Source organism: Eumetopias jubatus, unplaced genomic scaffold (assembly GCF_037043125.1).
Source record: "Eumetopias jubatus isolate StellerSeaLion01/CBP00866 unplaced genomic scaffold, mEumJub1_p1.0 scaffold_7, whole genome shotgun sequence".
NCBI lineage: Eukaryota > Metazoa > Chordata > Mammalia > Carnivora > Otariidae > Eumetopias > Eumetopias jubatus.
The window spans coordinates 113,209,873-113,227,445 of record NW_028274813.1 but is presented as its reverse complement, the minus strand read 5'-3'; the positions used below and the strand labels follow the sequence as shown (position 1 = coordinate 113,227,445).

General features: G+C 56.7%; 1 protein-coding gene across 1 annotated transcript in view; it reads right to left on the bottom strand.

Moving 5' to 3' along the window:
- CCDC33 (coiled-coil domain containing 33) overlaps nucleotides 1–15,466 on the bottom strand; it is an 84,381-nt gene extending 68,915 nt beyond the window's left edge. Inside the window, exons 1-2 of the mRNA XM_088025142.1 lie at nucleotides 15,446–15,466; nucleotides 10,670–10,833 (exon numbers count right to left, since the gene is read on the bottom strand). Of these exons, the coding sequence (XP_087881268.1) occupies nucleotides 10,670–10,833; nucleotides 15,446–15,466 (185 nt within the window). The remainder of the gene's footprint in view (nucleotides 1–10,669; nucleotides 10,834–15,445) is intronic.
- Nucleotides 15,467–17,573: the final 2,107 nt, after the last annotated feature.

Genomic DNA, 17,573 nt, shown 5'->3' with positions numbered 1-17,573 from the left:
CTCACCAGCCTCGGAACCACCCCCGGAGGCCCCCAGAGGGAGTGTGGGGCAGGCGAGTTGGCCCAGAATCTCTGAGCCAATGTGCCCCACATGGTAGCTAAACCAGCCTGTGGCCTTCCCAGCTCATCCTACTGTCCTCCAGGAAGCCTTCTGGCTCCCCCCCACCCCCCAGGTCCTCATTCTGTCTTCTGGACCTGAGTGACATAGCAGCCTGGATCTTTGCTCCCCAGTTGTCTATAGGACTCCCATGGACAACCATTCTTATGAGAGTCCTGTCGCCAAGCTCTAGTGGTCAACTGAAAACTCCCCTCTGCTTCGGCTGAGAGGCAGTGTGGCATGGTGATGACAGCAGGGTCCCTGGAGTTCCAAATCCTAGCTCTGCCCCTTCATAGCTGCATGATTTTGGCAAGGTACATAATCTTGCTGTGCTCTACTTCCTTCATCTGTGAAAGGGGGTTGATAATGCAGGGCCGTTGTGGGCATGAAATGAATTAATATGTGTAAAGCACTTGACACATTGTTAAGCACCACGACGGTGTTGAATAGTAATAATCATAATCATTTTAATTGCCCTTGGCCTGGGGTTCCCCCAGCTTGACTCCAACTCTGGGTCTACAACCGGGGGTCTCTGGCTGCTGTGACCAAGGTGTGGGGTCCTGGAGGGAGTACCGGCTTCAGAGCGACACACAACCGGGTCTGAGCCCACTGTTACCTCTTGACCAGGCACCTGCCCTCTCTGAGCCTCAGTGTTCTGCTCTGTAGGTTGGCCCTCCCTCCCAGGGCGGTTATAAGGACCAGGAAGAAAGCGTGTTAAGCTCCCGGCACTCAGAGGGCCCCCTGGGGGCTTGCCGGCACCCAGAGAGGAGACCTGAGCCAGGGGACCTGGGTCACACGCAGTGCAGTGACAGACCTCAGCTGGAACCCATGGCCTGTTCTTGCCAGCCTGTCTTCCACCCTCCTGAGAGGTCTTCAGCCCCTTGTCCCCTCCCTTTCTCATAAGCTCCTGGTGGGAGGCACTCCAGGTGGAAAGAGATGGGGACAGGCGAGGGACAAGGCCATGGGAGCCTGCTGGTGCTGACTCCGCTCAGGCGTAGAAGGGGTTAAGCAAGACTCCCTTCCCTCCCTTCCCTCAACACACACCAAAGAGGTCTGTCAGGGCTAGGTGAGTGGAGGCTGAATAACTCAGGAGGGGTGAGGCCCCCCGGGGAAGGAGGGAGGCTTTTAGCAGGTGGAGGGAGGCTGTCAGGATAATGGCTTTTCCTGGCACAGCTGACTCCTTCAGGCCTTGATGCTATTCTAGAAACTGGAGATCTAGAGGGGTGAAGGGGGCCAGCTCACTCCTTGCTCCTAGTCCCCGCTCTGCACCCCCAGCTGGGCACATGGGAGGCTGGGTTCTAGGACCCCCAGCCCCTGATGGGGCTCAGGTCTCCCAGTGCAGTTTCAGAGCCAGGGAGCCTCTTCAGGACCCGCCCACACACGGCCCAGCTGCAAGAGCAAGATCCTCCCTCTGGTCCCTAAAGCCCCAGCCTGGTTCTAGCACACAGACCCCGGGGGTGTTGCCGGGTGCTGCCTGCTGTCCTGGGGCTCCGACTTAATCCAGCCATGGGGGACAGTCACACCAGGATGGAACTGGGGTTCGGTTCAGAGGCACAGTTTAGCAATCCTGGGTCTCAAGCTTCCCAGAAAAGGAAACCCCTCTCTGCCAGCCCCCACCTCCACCCCCCAGCGCCCTGGAGGGATAGGTGGATGTTTGGCAAACCAGCCAGAAGGCTCCAGGGCTCCCACCCAAGCCGGGGCTAGGGGTGAGGCATAAGCACATCTGTGAGTGGGAAGGAAGAAGATGGATTTTGCTTTCCTTGTCCGAGGCTGTAACTAAGGGAGATGCGTGGTCTGGTCCCCAGGGGCTGCAGCTACCAGGGAGGTGAGCAGTGGGGTGGGTAGCGGGGGGCACTGATGGGGAGGGGGAGTGCAAGCTCCTGAGCTGCTCCCCCACCTGCCACCCAGCCTTTGAAATGCCCTCTAGAGCATACACCTCTAGGGGTGGGACCTGTGTGTGTCATTGTCCCTGCCTCCAGGAAGTCTCCCCTGACCGGCCTCTCCTCTGCTTCCCCTCCCTCAGCGCAAGCGCACAAGCATGTGCGTGCATGCATGGACACATGCATACACAGACACACAGGCTTCCCTGGGGAGGTTTGTGTGCCACACCATACCCCATCTCCCACCTCCCAGGCCTCTAAGTCGCCCCCTTGCACTTGCCCGGCCTGTCCGCTTGGTCTCCCACACTCCTCAAGGTATCAGAGCATGAACAACTGTCAAGGTCTGTCCTCCTCCAGGGCAGGGCTTTGGAAGCCCAGGATGCAGACCACCTGGCTTGTCCTGAGTGTCGCTCCCAGGGCAGCCCCTAGGAGATCAAGGGGAAGGGGAGGATCCCAATTTGAGTCTGTTTGGGTTGCTGGGGTCCTGGCTCGGCAGGACCCTGAATCCTGAAAGACCAGAGAGATGTTCCCAGAAGCCCCGAGGAAGGAGATGGTCAGGCAGAATAAGAATGGACAAAGGGCAGAACCTTCAGGTGGATGGATAGTAGAACAAGGTTCTTGCAATCTTTTGACCTGGTCCTGCACAGTCCTGTTGCTTGCTCACCTGGGAAACTTAGAGGTAGGTTCCTCCAGGCCAGGTGCCAGGTGTGTCGTGATTGGGCCCCATTCTGTCCTGAGAAGGCAGGGCAATTCCCCTCTACCTGCACCCTCCATGCCGGCCTCTGAACCAGGAAGTCCAGCCTCCCCATCCTTCCAAAGTTGAAGAGGCAGCCAGACTCCCAGAAACAGGCCTACTTCCATCTCAGGAAGGCACAGAAAAACCCAATGATGTGTCTCATGCCCAGAAGCCCAGCCGTATGCAACAGGGGTAGGAGGGGTAAATTGGCCCCTGCAGAGATGGTCACCCGAATGGGGTGGTCAAAGGCTGGATTTTTGGGGTTTTGATCCTGCCTGGGCTGGACTGGAGAGGCAAGGTTTTCTGGAGGTTGCAGGGCTTGAATAGATGGAGAGGAGGCCCTTCCCACTTGGAGGATGGAGCCTGAGGCATGAACAGTCTCATGGGCAGGTCCGTGGTGAGGGCATGGTTGGTTGATTCAGGGTCAGTGTGCTGGGAACATGGGTAGTCAGAAGAGTGAGTCTTGTGGTCCTCCCTGACCCCGTTCCTTCTCCAGCTCTCTTCTCTCCATACCCATGTCCTCTGAGGCCAGAGAGGAAGGAGCGCAAAGCCCTGCCCTCATACCTCTGGCCTTGGCCAAGCTCCCCTGGGATTGCTGGGCCAGAAGATGCAGCCAGGGCTCCGCAAAAGAGGAGCTAAGATCCCAGGCAGGGATGTCGGGGTTGAAGCTCCCCTCTCTCCTCCCACTTTACCGGGCCAGAGCCCATCAACATCAATGCCCTCCACCCCGAGTGTGCCCCACCGCTAGCCGCCAGTGCAGCTGGTTCTTGTGGGTTCTGAGCTCTTGGGAGTCTGCCACTTCAGGCATGGAGCAGGGCTATTATTCTTAGCAAAGCAATGGCTCTCATCCTGGGTTTCATTTATTAATTGGACTCTAATGAACCATCACTAATTGCTGATGGTGCTACACCACTACAGGTGGGCCTCGATGGAAGGAGTAACCGCCCCTGGAGCACTGGAGGCCAGCCAAACCCCCAGCCTCCCATCCATGTGGGTGTGGCTGCTCTCCTCTGCACCTTCAGGCAGGGAGTGGGGACTGCTCTGGAAATCAGAAATGGGTGGGTCTAGACACTCCTGGGCCTTCAGGATGGGGACTGAGGGTAGCCTGGGATGAGGGAGATCTCCCAGGGGGCGGACAGATACAGGGAGAAGACAAGGACTGAGCAGGGAGCACCAGCATGTCTGGGTTATAGAGAGAAAGGCTGCCACAGAGGAGGGGCCAGAGAGAGAAGAGGGAATCAGGGGCGGCTTGTCCTGGAAGCAAGGAAAGAGGGGGCTTCAGGAAGGGGGGGTGTGCCTCTGAGACGCGAACAGAGAACGGGCATCCAAGGGAAGGCCACGGGCCCCAGGTGGAAGAGGACACTGGAGAAGCCGGATGCGGAGGCTGAGTCCGAGGGGCTGGGGGGTTCAGGAGGGGCAGACACAGGGCAAGGCCCAGAGATTCAACTGAGCAGAGGTGTTTGGTCTGCACATAAAAACCGGCTGATTTCACACAACGATCTGGATTTCTGGCTTCTCGCGAAATAGAGAGAGCTGACAACCTGAGCCCGCGTTCCTCCAAGGTAGGCACCGGAGGGGCTGATGAAGGAGCTCTGTGCTCCTGTTTGTCTCATACACCCGGCTGCTTTCAGCATCCTTGGAGCCGGCTCCTCCCGCCTGAAGGCACCGACTTTGTCACCCCTGGTGCCACTCCCTCTGATGGAAGTTCAGTGTGTGTCAGGGATGGGAGGTGACAGAAAGGGGCACAGCACGAGGGCAGGAGGAGCCTGCCACTCTCTTGGATGGATGCCAAACCATGCGGCCCCTGACCTGGAAGCCTGTGTGGGAGGCAAGGGGGACAGGAGCCAGACCGAGCCCAGAGGGAGGACCCAGCCTCCTGGGGCTGGGGTCTGGGGCAGGAGGAGGGGCCCTGTCAGCAGCTGTGCCCGTGCTCAGAAATAAGCAGACAGGACAGCCTGTGCATAATGCAGTGAGGACACCAGGAGGGTCCCCACTGGCCTGCCTCATTGCCTGAAATCTTCCCATTAAAACTTGCTTCTCTTAGTAAGCACTGCCTCCCTTGGGCTGCTCTCCAGGATTCCGGTGCCTCTGGGGAAGAACTCAGGCTTTTTGGGTCTGAATAAGTGTTTCAGGCATGAGAAAACCTCAGAGGCCCTGCACGGTGGTGATAGGGAACATCTGGAGAGATCCTTGTGGCTGCAGTCTGGCTGGGGGTTCTCAGGCAACCCCCCTTTTAACCACTGATACCAGCTGTGTTTACAGCTCTGGGTTACAGGGACGTTCTCACTGAACAAAAATTCTGAGGCGCTGAGCCTCAAAGGACTGACATCATTCGGAGCAGGTGCAGATGGGCCAGGTCACACCATAGGCTGGGGGCCCTGCAGGGGAGATAAGACCCAAGATTCTTAGGCCTCCCCTGGGCCTTCTCCCCCATACTGTGCCTTTTTTCCACAAGCATCCTGCTAGGAGGGGAGGAACCTTGGCCTCTACCACAGTGAGTTGTTAGTGACCAAATGGAGACACTTCTCTTCATCTGCTCCACTCTCACTGGCCAGCCCTGTGACCTCAGACAAGTCCCTTCGCGCCCCTGGGTCTTGGCCTCTTCGGCCATCACATGGGGCTCATGCAACCTGCCTGTCAGGGTGGCTGGATTAAAGCCAGAGTGTAAGGAGAACCGAGCTCTGTGAGAGCTCAGCATGGGCCACCAGCAGCAAATGAGGGCTGCTTTATTCCTGGGACTGTCCCGTGATCCCTGTCACTGTGTATTACTGCTGTATTTGCTGAGCCCAACCCTCTGGCAGCTGAGACAAGCTCCCAGGTCATCTGTGAGTTATGCCAGGCCTCTGCCCACTTGGCCCAAATCCCTGCCCTCTGGGGCCTTTGGTCAAGGTGCACAACCAGTTGGGGGAAGATGTGGGCAATCCAGATCCCAGGAGAGCTCTTCAGACTGGTCCCTGGATCTTCTCTGGAAGTCTGGGTTAGGACCCTGGTGCCAGCAGTCCCCTTCTAAGAGGGGTGACCACTGCATGAAGATCAAGTCAGGGAGTGAGGATGAAAAAGCTTTTAGATTTTGGAATCCTGGATCCTGGCTTCGGTACCCTCTAGTTCTGTGATACTGGACAAGTCACAGAAATGCACCGAGCCCTTAGTAACCTCATCTGTAAAATGGAGACCATATTTTACCTAACTCAAAGGACTAAGTGATGATGAAATTATGAAACACATACACATCACACACACACACGCACACACACACACACGTACGCACACACACGCGAGAACACGCACGCACTCCTAGCATATCTGCCGGGTACATGGTAGGCACTGAGTAAATGTACCCTTCTTTAACCTTCTCTTACCAGGAACTTATACAATTGTCCTACTTTCAGTACTTTCTTTCTTCATTCAATTAGTCATCAGGGTCGAGCTCAGTCTGGAGCTCGGTGTGTGATTAGGGCTCAGTCTATGACCAGAGTCAGGGCTCAATGCATGACCAAGGTCAGTCTCAGTCAGGGGCCAGGGTCAGGGCTCTCAGGCTGATCCGAGAAAACCAAAGATCCTCTGAGTGTGACTGACTGGCCCTGCCTGATCTGTGCTCTGCCCTGCCCACTGTGCCCGGGGCCAAGCCTTCCCCAGGCACCTGGAGGAAGCAGCACTTCCCCTGCAGGCCCTGGCTCCGGCCCTGTTCCTTAGCTGAGGGCAGCCAGCAGTCAGAGAAGTAGCTGCCAACTGGCAGCCCAGCCATCAACCCTTTGGCCAAGGGTCCGAACCCTACAGGCTGTCTCCCAGCTGGCCCCGTCCCCACACCCAGCCTGCTGGGGCACCCCCAGACTGTCAGGGCCACTGCCTTCCTGGTCCCTGCTGTGCTCTGATTGGCAGGCCTCTCCGTGCCAGGCTGCGAGGCAGGTGCTGGGCACTGCTCAGGCCCAGATCAGTCAGGGGAGACCCGGGACCTGGGCACCGGCCCAGCAGACCTGGGCGTGGAATCCGTCTTGCATGTAAAGCTGGGGCTCTTATAATCTCTAAAGCACTGAGACTGATTCCCAGGTCAGAGCACAAACCAGCCTGGCAAGCCAGGAACAGCATGGAGACCAGAACCGACATGCTGGCCACAGGAAGACGGGAGACTCAGAGAGGGGCAGGGACTGGCCTGAGGTCACACCGGGAGTCAGGGGCAGTGGGCCGGATTCTGGGTTTTCCTAACCCCATTTTGGCTTCTCTCCACCGCCCCATGGCTTTCTTCTGATCGACCTTGTGTGCCCACTGTGGGCGCTAAGGATACCCCTCACTCCGTGTCATGCTTTACACCTGTCAGCGTCTCCCACGGGGCTCCGCCCTCTGCACAGCCCTCCCAGGCAGGTTCCCAGGTGAGGTACTGGGGCTCTGAGGCGAGAAGTAACTTTTCCAAAGTCACAGAGCAAGCTAGAAACGAGGCCGGATTCATTCAACAATTATTTGCTGACAGCTTTCTATGTTCCAGGTACTTTGTTAAACAGTGGGGGTAGGATGGGGAGCAAAACAGACCTGGTGGTCGCTTGTGGAACTAGAGGGGCACCATGGGGGTGGGCACTGAGGAAGAATATGCCAGTGATCCCATAAAAGCACATCAAACACGTGGATCTGCATCTGTGGCCTGCAGAAGCGTGCAGTCCTAGGAAAGTACCGAATGCGGGAAACTTTGGCCTGGTCTGGGAGGTCAGGGAGGGCTTCCTTGAGGAGGTGATGAGAGCTGGGATCCAAAGAGGGGAGGGGAAGGGAGAATGTTCTGGGGGAGGGAGCGTGAAAGGCCTAGGGTGGGAGGGAATGGGGTCTGCTCAGAGAATGGAGAAACACCTGGTATGGCTGGAGCCCAGAAAGGGAGGGGCGGGCAAGGATCCAACCATGCTGGGCCTGGAATCCTCTTTACCCTGGGAGCAATGAGAACCCTGGGGGTTTGAAAAGGGGCAAGATCAGATGTGCTAAGAAGAAAACAGTGCAGTAGCCTAAGGTCAGGGAGATGGCAGAGAGAGGCAGTCAGATTTCAGAGATAGGAGACGCACTGACAAGCCAGGGATGGAGTGGAGGGGGGCTGCGGGGTGAAAGAATGTGGTCACCCACACCAGGATGAGGATGAGGTCACGCAGAGCGTACAGAGGAAAAGGAGTGACTAGGGTTGAAAGCGGGGACAGGCCAGCATCACTAAAGATGAGACGCCCAGTGGACATAGGGTGAGGCATGGCCGTCACCTTAGAGAAAGCGATTTCAGTGGAGTAGCGGGGGCCAGATTGGAAGCAAGGTGATGGCCCCGATGGAAAGAGGCAGAATCACAAGATGAGCCACAGGGACTTCTTGGTCTGGGACAGTCGCCAACTAGAGGTGTGCCCTATTACTAGGCGGGCTGGAGCCTGCACAAGGAGGGACATGATCCGGCCCCCAGCTAGGGAGTCCCCATCGTTAGACCTGGAACTCTCTTCAGCTCCCCACTCGTGGGTGGAATGAGTAAATGGCTCTGGGGTACACTCAGGCCTAGGCTTTAACTCCTACCCCACCACTGTCCCCATAGGTCTGCCTGCTGGGGATGCAGCAGGGCCCAGGCAGAGGGGAAGGAGGCTGGGACAGGAATCCCCGCAGGTGAGACACCTCGGGAGGGCAGAGAGCAGGAAGCTCAGCCGGGACACCAAGCTGAGGGAACCAGAAACACAGGCAAGAGAGAGATGAGAAAAAGTGTTTTGAAAGAAGATGAAAGATTAATAATATTAATCTATATTCGATACACTTGAAGCATTGCAATATTCATCATGAGAAAAAGGAGCATGGGTGGGACTGGCTTCATCTGTGCTTGTGGTCTGCTTTGTTACCGGGCATGTGGAATCAGGACATCCAGGGCATGCCAGATCTTTCCCCTGGCTTCTGGCTTCCGAGGGTCTGGGTCCTCCCTCTAGGGTTCCTGCCCGGGGCTGGGGGCTCGCTGTGAAAGCCCCTTTCAGGTCCCTGACAGCTGGGCCTGCATTCTCCGAAGCCCTCCCTTCTGCTGTCATTTGCATCTCATTAGCACCCCCGGGGGCTGGTGGCCCCTGAGCCGCCTGGAGCCCAGGAACGCGGGCTGCAGGCTGAGCCGGGCCCTGCAACCGGCCCCCTCCCCGGGGTGGAGATGGGTGCGGCCATGCGCTCGCCCCGCCGCCCCCACACCCCTCACCCAGGCTCGGGCCGGCTGGGCTCCCGCTGCGCGTTCCCATGGCAACCGGGGGGGGGGGCCGGCGCGGGTCCGGGTGCCTGCCGTGGAGCAACCCGGCGCGCCTCGCTCCCCGCCCCGCCGCCCAGGCTGGCTTGGTGATAGGCAGGGCCTCAATCTCCCGAGATGATCGGCGATAATTGGTTTATGGAAATAGCTGAGGGGAGAAGGCGAGCTCCCTGCCAAGCCCACTCTCGGCCACCTGTCCCTCCTCACCGGGGACATGGAGTTGGGGGAGGGGAGGGCCAAAGAACTGGGTGGTGGAAATGGGGCTTTTGAGACAAACAAGTGTCCCACCTGTTGGTCTCCAGCACACCATCTAGCCTCCTTTCAACCGTGTGGGGGTGCCGGGGTTGTCGTCCTAGTGACTGGCTGTCTCAGTGGCTCAGCCCGGCTCCTTAAGCCACTCCTTATGCCTCAGTGGCACCCCTAAGCTTGGGCTCAGGCCTATGCCGGGAGTCTTGTGGGGGAAATGGAGGAGCGGGGTCTGTGCTCTGGAACCCCACCCAGTTTGGGCACAGAAGAGCAGCGCATGACTGTATCTATGTAAAGTGCATCAGCCCTCAGAGTTGTCCCTGCTGTGTGGCTCCAGAGGAGGGAGAGCTCAACTCTGGTGGCTGCCTGGAGGAGGAGGAGCCTTCGAGGCTTTGGAGGTGAGATTTCAGCAGGTGTTGGGAGAGGGCAGGGGCAGGCACTCCCCCAAAAGGAAATGTGGGCCAAAGCCCGAGGCGGGCACTGAATGACTGCTGGAATTCGTAGAGGCGGGGAGGTGTAGAGTAGCTTGTGGGGGGGCTTCCACTGTTCACAGAGGGGCTCAGCTTGTGGGAGGGCTTACCGCACAGTGCCTTGTCATCAAGATCGAACGCATGTCCGGCATCCCTACCGAAGGCTGGCTGGCTGGACACCGTGTCGCCCCTTGCTGCCCTTCCGTCGGACTGAGGCCCGTGAAGTGGGCAGCAGACACGGGACACGGCAGGGCAGGCCTCACTCAGGCACCAGGCTGTGAGAAGTGTGCTCCCTGACTGCGGCTGGCCGGCGGTGGGCGTGGGGTGCATTAAAGGACCAGAGCTAGCGAATCCCGCATGAGAGAAATGACCCAAGAAATGGCGGGGGCCGAGGACGAGGGCGATCGTGAGGACCTACCGCAGAAGTGGACTTGGCGGGGGTGCTGGGTGGCTCAGTTGGTTAAGCGACTGCCTTCGGCTCAGGTCATGATCCTGGAGTCCCGGGATGGAGTCCTGCATTGGGCTCCCTGCTCAGCGAGGAGCCTGCTTCTCCCTGTAACCCTCCCCCCTCTCATGTACTCTCATTCTCGTCTCTCAAATAAATAAATAAATCTTAAAAAAAAAAAAAAAGAACTGGACTTGGCGGGATCGGGCACCCAGAGGCCAGGAGAGGCAGGCTCGGGTCTTCTTCCTCTGACCACCATCCCACTGGGAGCCCAGCCCAGGCCTCTGTATACAGAGGCCGTGCGTCCCTAAGGTCAAACTGTGGCCAAGCTGTGGGATCAAGGAGTGGCTCTTCCTTCCTTCCCCAGCCCTGGTGAGCAGCTCCCACGCAGCGGGGAAGATGTCAGGCCTCACATGTACAGAGCTTACAGCCCCTGTGTGATTTACACTTGGCTTTCCCCTCTAGGTATCACAGTCCCGCCTCCAAACTTTGGCTGCTGCAATTCCAAATATCCAGACACTGGTTCCTGCTCACAGCCCGACAGCAGCCCCGGCCCTTGCTCCCAGCACTACTTACACTACCACATAGGGCCACGGCTCAGAGTCATCCTTGCAGGTGGGTAGGTTGATGGCCCCGTGGAGAGTGACCATGATGGTCTCCTTATTAGAGGGGGACAGGTGGCTTGTGACAGATTCCATACTCCTGAAGGTGTTCAGGGGCTCCCCTGGGCTCTCAGTGACCTGTGGAGAGAGCCAGGGCTGAGTGGCCTCCTCTGGGGTGGTCAGCTGTCCTTACTGCCTCCCTATTAACTTCGGTCCCTCACTGCTCCCCTCCAAGTACCTTTCCCTCTGTCATCCCCCCACCCAGCTTGGAACTACAGGGCACTTGCCTTTGGCCCCATTTTCTCCCTGCCTTTGTCCCACACCCCATGTCCGCCCCAACCCTGTGTCACTTCTTGCGGAGACAGGCTCTCACCTCTCAAGTCCAGTCTCACCGCTGAGCCTTTGCTTTTGCAGGTGTTTGCCTCTAATTCCTAAGTCCTGACTGCTTCCGAGGTCCTAGCAGCTGGCCTTCTTCGGTCTCTGTAACCTCAGCCCAGTCCACCTGTCATTTCAGGTCCTTCCCACGCACAGCCCTTTACAAAGTTTATCTATATCCATGGAGTCACCCGGTGCATTAACGAAAAGGGCTGAAGGCGTCTGTCCCAGTTGCCCCTCTATCTTCCACCCAGAGAACCCTACAGACCGGGAAGACGGAGTGGCGCCTGCCTGCACATGGGGTCTCTAGGCTGGTGGCCCCAAGCACACACACAAGCAGGAGCTCAATAGCTCAACAGCTTGGGGATTCAGGGCCCAAAGGGCCATGGTATTGAGAGCTGCCGAGAGGAGACAGAAGCAGCAGTCAGGGGGAAGTCAGGGAAGGCAGCTGGGAAGAGGAGGCCTTAAAGTGTTGGGAAGACATGCACGGCTGGAAGCACAGGCTGGAAGCTAGAGCAAGGCTGCGAAGCGGGGAGGGAACTTCCCACAACTCAGGGCAGGCTCATTTTGATTCTGGAGGCAGGACGAGTCAGGGAGGATGGCAGAGCCAACAGTTTGTGCGTAAACACTGTGGGTTGGGGAGGGGTGTGGACATGTGGCTACTGTGGCTTGGGCTGGTCTTCTGCACTGGCTGGCTGACTCTCACTCCCCGTGCCTGGACTTGACACGGAAAACCCAGATTTACCCTTGCGAGGCCTCATCTGGCAGGAGGGTCCCCCCATCCTTGTCCCTCCTGCTGATTAATCAGCACTAGCTGATGTGAGGGGCCACAGAGGGGCCCTTCTGGCCTGGTGAGGGAAGCAAGGGACCTCCTCAGCTTGGAGATGGGGCCTCGAAGGGTGACTAAGGGTTGCCCTTTTATCTAGAAAGTTAGGCCTGTCAGAACCTGCATTCCAGGGCAGGCCCTGGTAGGGGGAGTCCTCAAAGTGGGAAGTGTCCATGGAGACCGAGAACAAAGTCCTGTGACATGGAGGGGAGACAGAGGCCAGGAAGAGTGAGGACCTGGTTCTGGGGGGCCGGCTTTGGTGCTGGCAGCAACGCCAGCAGACTGGATCCTCTGGCTCAGGCGTGATGAGCACTGAGTGTCAGGAGAGCCGGGTTTAAACCACCTCTGCTCCTCACCATCATGGGACCTGAAGCCAGTCATGCTCCGAGAGTCAGTTTCCCCAACGGGAGGCTGTGGGCTTGGAGCAGCTGGTCTGGAACCTGCCCTGCTCCCTGTGTGAGGGCCCAGGTTCCCCACACATTGTCTGCTCCCACCCTGAGCCTGGGGGTTCTGGGCACAGTGGATCCGTCCCTGTGGCTTGCTCCCTCACTTACCACAGGTCTGACGTTATCAGAAAGGCCTTCTCTGTACAAGCTGTGGTCCTTGCCTAACAAGATGACTAATTAGGAGGTGAGAACCCCACCTCCCAGCCCCAGAAGTGCCAGCCCTACAAGAGAGACCCCCCCCGACTGAGGAGCGCCCCCTCCCCAAGACCCAGTGGGGCCTGTCACCATCTGCAGAGGTGTTGAGACTTATCCCTCCCCCTCTCCTCTGTTCCCCTGCCAGGCCAGGGTGGAAGGAGGAGAGGGAGGTCAGTGCTCAGAAGGAACCCCTACCGGATGGGATGGAGGGGGACGGGGTGGGGGTAAGGGAGGGGAAGCAGGCACAGAGCCACCCCTCCCCCTCACAGGTCAGAGATGCTCACTACTCATCCCCCATAACCCACTCCACTCTCCTGCAGGTTTAGTCTCTTGGTTTAGTGGTATAGGAGCAAGACCAGTAGCCTGCGGTGTCGAGAGATATAGGTTTCAGGCGAGCTCTGCCCTAACTCCCTGTGGGGTCTTAATATTCCCGCCTGGTCAGTGGGAATATCTGGGATGGTTTGTAATTCAGTCTTTCCGGTAACAGGCCTAAGGTTCCTGCAGTGAGGCCAGGAGAGGCGACTCATGTCTCCCCCGTGCCCCAATTCCCAGGAGCAGCCTAAGATGGTGGGCCCATGCCCCTGTTGCTATGGGGGTACAGGGCCTGTCCTCAGCTTCCGAGGGCCCCAGAAGTGAGGGCCCAGCAGCGCGGCAGCTGCCCAAGGGCTTTCACTGACTCCCTGGTAAACCCAGAGCCCAACTGGTGATTTTGAAGACCGGGCCCATGAATTGTGCCCCCTCTCTGTCCCCTAGCTGCTCTGTGCCTCCCCTTGTGGGACAGCCTTCTGGGAAATAAAGTTTCCAGGGGGGCTGACAAAGACTGCTCATGCTTCAGTTCTGGGCATGAGGCCAGCTGCCAGGCTGGTGCCTCCCGGTGAGGCCTGCAGGCATGTGCCCACTGGGGGGCCAGGGGGGCCCCAAGTGGGAGGCCTGGAGCCGGGGCCATGGGCCAACCTGTCTGCCTCCCCTTTCTGCCTTCCTACGTCTGGATGAGAATCTGCAGGCTTCCCTCAGAGAAGTGCCTGCATCGGGACCAATGCCCGCCCCCGCCCCTTCAGTTTCCCAGCTGCATCACAAAGGTTTTGAGTTAAAAAATGGTCCTTCATGTTCCTTCTAGTGTCAGCATCTGAACTTGGTTGGGAGTTACGATGGTCATGGTGGGGCCCTTTCCTAGGTGGGGAAACAGGCTCAGGGAGGCAAAAGCCCTTGTATCCGGGGCACTGGGCTTAGCTAGCAGGCAGAGCCGGAAGGGGGATGGGGTCCATGTCTCCCTCCACTTTGTGTGGTCTCTGCTCTGCTCTAGTAGTGTTCTCTGGATGTGCCAAGCTTTCTATGGTCACAACGTACATGCCCTTGGGCTCATGAGCTGGGTAGCTAATACTTGTCAGGACTAGCAGTGGGAGTTGTGGTAGTTGGAGGAGAAGAGGCTTTTCCAAAGATGACACAAAAGTCAGAACTCATAAAGGAAAGGATTGATCGCTTTGATTGCATTAAATATCCATACCAACTTCTATAATAACCCCCAATTCACCAGAATATGAAGAAAAGACGAACAGGAGAAAATATTTGCAATATATATAAAAGAATGAATATCCCTTACACACAGAGAACACTGAAATCTATAGGCATCACCACAATAAGAGACATGGAAGATTCACCAAAGAAATATGAATATGTACTACTCTGTCCACGATACGAACATCCTTCTAGGGGATTCTACTCAGTCATTAAAAATGTTCTGCAAAGTTATGAATGAAATAAAACAAATCTGTCTCCTTCTCAGGGCTCCCATGCATGCTCCTGGGATCCCCAAATCCAGCTTGAGTGGGCAGGTAGGACCAGCTGGCTGCTTAGGGCCTCTAGGTCAGGCAAGTGGGAGGGCCTGGTCCTGAGTGTGTGGCATTCCAGAAAGTAGCTGAAAGGGGGAGGGTGGACTCAAGGGGAGGAGCCAGCTGTGGGTAGAGAACACCAGGAACCAAAGACACCAAAGTCAAGGGTAATAAAGTAGAAACCGCAATGGGGGCCCCCGTAGCTATTTGGTTTGAGTCTAACTGCAAAGAGGCTGTCCCCAAGTTAGCAAGTACCTGGTGCCTTTGGTCTTAGCTCATTCTGCCATCCCTGTTGGTACTTGGCACAGTCGAGGGCATAGGCTCAGCCTTGCCAGTTAGCAGAGGATAAGGGAGGCCTCATATTGAACTATTTGCACTTTTCTCTTGAAGATTTATTTATTTATTTATTTGAACTGTTTGCATTTCACTGCGCTGAGATTTTAGTCCCCTCCTGGCAGGGTCTTGCTGCTCTGTCCTAGCTATTTATTAAGCACCTACTATGTGTCAGGCATTGTGCTGAGTGCTGGGGATACAGCAGTGATCACAACCGACAAGAACCCCTTCTTTCTAGGAGTTGAGCATCTGTGACCTGGGGCAAGGGTCTGGGCCAGGGCTGGAAGGACGTAGGACAGTGGAGCATTGGCAGTCCTAGGGCGGCAGCCTGGGAATCTCCTAGAAGATCTTGGAGAGTGATGGTGAGCCATCTCAGTGGGGTCTCTGAGCCTCTGTGACAAGAGGGCAAAAACTCCTTTCCAGGCTATGGTTGGGGGGAGGCACTATACGCAGTTCAAGCTACATTTTTCTCCGGGCTATGGGGATCCCAGGCAGAAGCAACCAGGTAAGGGTAGTAGGAGCTGATCTGCAAGCATGCCAAATTTCTGCTCCCACGTGGCCCAAGAGTATAGCATGCCTGGAACCTGGAAGCACCACAGAGACCACCTCGCTCTCCATTTAGCAGCTGTGAAAACTGAGACCCAGAGAAGGGGAGCTTTTGTCATGACTTAGAAGCAAATAAAACAAGGGACTTTGAAGGAGAGATGAGCTCATGCAGGTGCATGACCCATGCCCCTAGGCCTCACCTTTTTCTTTTTCCGTCCCATCCTCTCGGGGGCAGGAGTGTTTGGCCTTGTTTAACTTGGGGACCAGTACCTGATATTGGTGGGTGGTCAGGCATCGGGCCTGCCCAGACAGCTGGCCTGAGCACCTTGGAGTCTTTGGGGCTTGGCAAACAGTATGGACGTCAGTGTTGTGTCTGGGCTGCCGTACACTGGCTCTGGGACCTCGACAGGGGAAATGGGTGGGGGGGCTGGGCAGATGGGGGCAGCCTGGAGCTTTCTCAGTAGTGAGACATTCTTCCAGTGGAGTTGTCCTCAGGGCTTGGAGCCATGACCAGCTGCGTAGGGGTCAGCAGCTGAAACCACTGGCTCTTGGTACCCCCAAGAAGGTAAAGACGGGGTGTGTCTCTCTCTGTCCAGTCCTGGAAAAGCCCAGCGGGGTCACCTGGGCAACACTGTGTGACATCATAGGGGAGGGCAGAAGTCACATAGGTAGAGTCCAGGTATCATGGGGCGGGGGCTCAGAAGCCCTTCTCCCTGTTTTTGGAGCTGGGTCCTGCCTGCTCTCTGGCATACTCGGTCCTCACCCTCCCTGCTCTTGGCACCGCAAACAGCTCATCAACCAAGACTCTGGTGGTTCTGTATGCCCAGCCTCACTGAGGTGACCTAGACACTACTCACAGGAAGTTACAACTTGGTTAATAACAACTATTTCTGTTAAAGAATCCTACCTCTTTGGGTGCCTATAGTCTCTCACTTGTTTAATAATAATAAACACAAAGTTCGAGAAAATGGTTTCCTCTTAGAGGCTGGGTGGGAAGAGGGCAGAGAGAATGGGGAGTAAGGAGGTATGTTATTGTAACATCTCTTAGATTGGGTGGTCGGTTAATGGGTGTTCATTATATTATCAAAAATAAATTATAGGGCGCCTGGGTGGCTCAGTCATTTCAGTGTCTGTCTTCGGCTCAGGTCATGATCCCAGGGTCCTGGAATCGAGTCCCGCATCAGACTCCCTGCTCAGTGGGGAGCCTGCTTCTCCCTCTGCCCCTCCGCCCCCCGCTCTCTCAAATAAATAAATAAAATCTTTAAAAAATAACAATAATAAATAACCAAAGAGGGCCAACAATGATTCTGGGGTATGGACCCAATATCATGACTAATTCATTTCCGAGCTCCACAAGAAATTATTACAAAGATAACGGTTCTTTTTACTGAGCACTTATTATGTGCCAGACGTGGTTCTAAGTGCTTTTCTGAACAGTAAGAGGGCAGAATGAGGAGTGATTGGCCCTTGGCCTGGGGTCAGGTCTGCTCCGAGGGGAGGCTTGGTATGAACTGGACCTGGAGGCATGGTCAGGAATCCTGGGCTAGCAAACGTGAGATTTGGGATACTGGGTGGGGTTGAGAGGTGTCTGGAAGACTCCCGTGGCCTGCCTCATTCTTCTGCCAGCAGTTTTCGACCCCATATTGAGGGTTCTTCCCATTTTCCTGGGTCTGGGGACCAAGCGCTGGCCCATCCTGGCAGCAAGAGGCAGGAGCTTATGGCTTTGTGGAGGCCTGCTCCTTCCCCCTCTACCCCTAGTCTAGAGAAAGGCAGGGAGGATGTGGCTCTCCCCAGTTTAGAGACAGAAAAACTGAGGCCTCACCTATGATTGGAACTGGAAAGACCAGCCAAGGTCATCCAGATGGCTGGGGATGAAAGCCCCTACCCTCCTAGGGTACTTCCTCCTTCCTGTTAGTTCCCAAGACTGCAGCAGCAGACTGGGGGAGTGGGGGGGGGGGTCAGTGCTGCCCCAGGGCCCACATGAACCATTCATGGCACAGTTCAGGGTTCTGCAGCAGGGCTGGAGAGGCCCGCAGGGCACTTCCAGAGCCAAGTTTAAAGAGGAGCTGTGGCTCCACACCTCCTCAAATTCTGTACCCTCCCTGCCTCACCGTGGCCCCTAGGGCTGCCCCGCCTGGGCTCTGGCCTCTGGGTTCTCATCCAGCTGCCCTAGCAGGCATCTGAGCTTGTGTCCCTGGAGCCCCAGCCTGTTGGCCTTCCTGCCTGGGAAGAAGATCATGCAATTGGATGCTGGTTCCAGGCGGTCTGGCTCCAGAGTGCTAGCAAGCCCTGTGCACTCAGCAGCCACCAGAAGGGCCTTCCTACCAC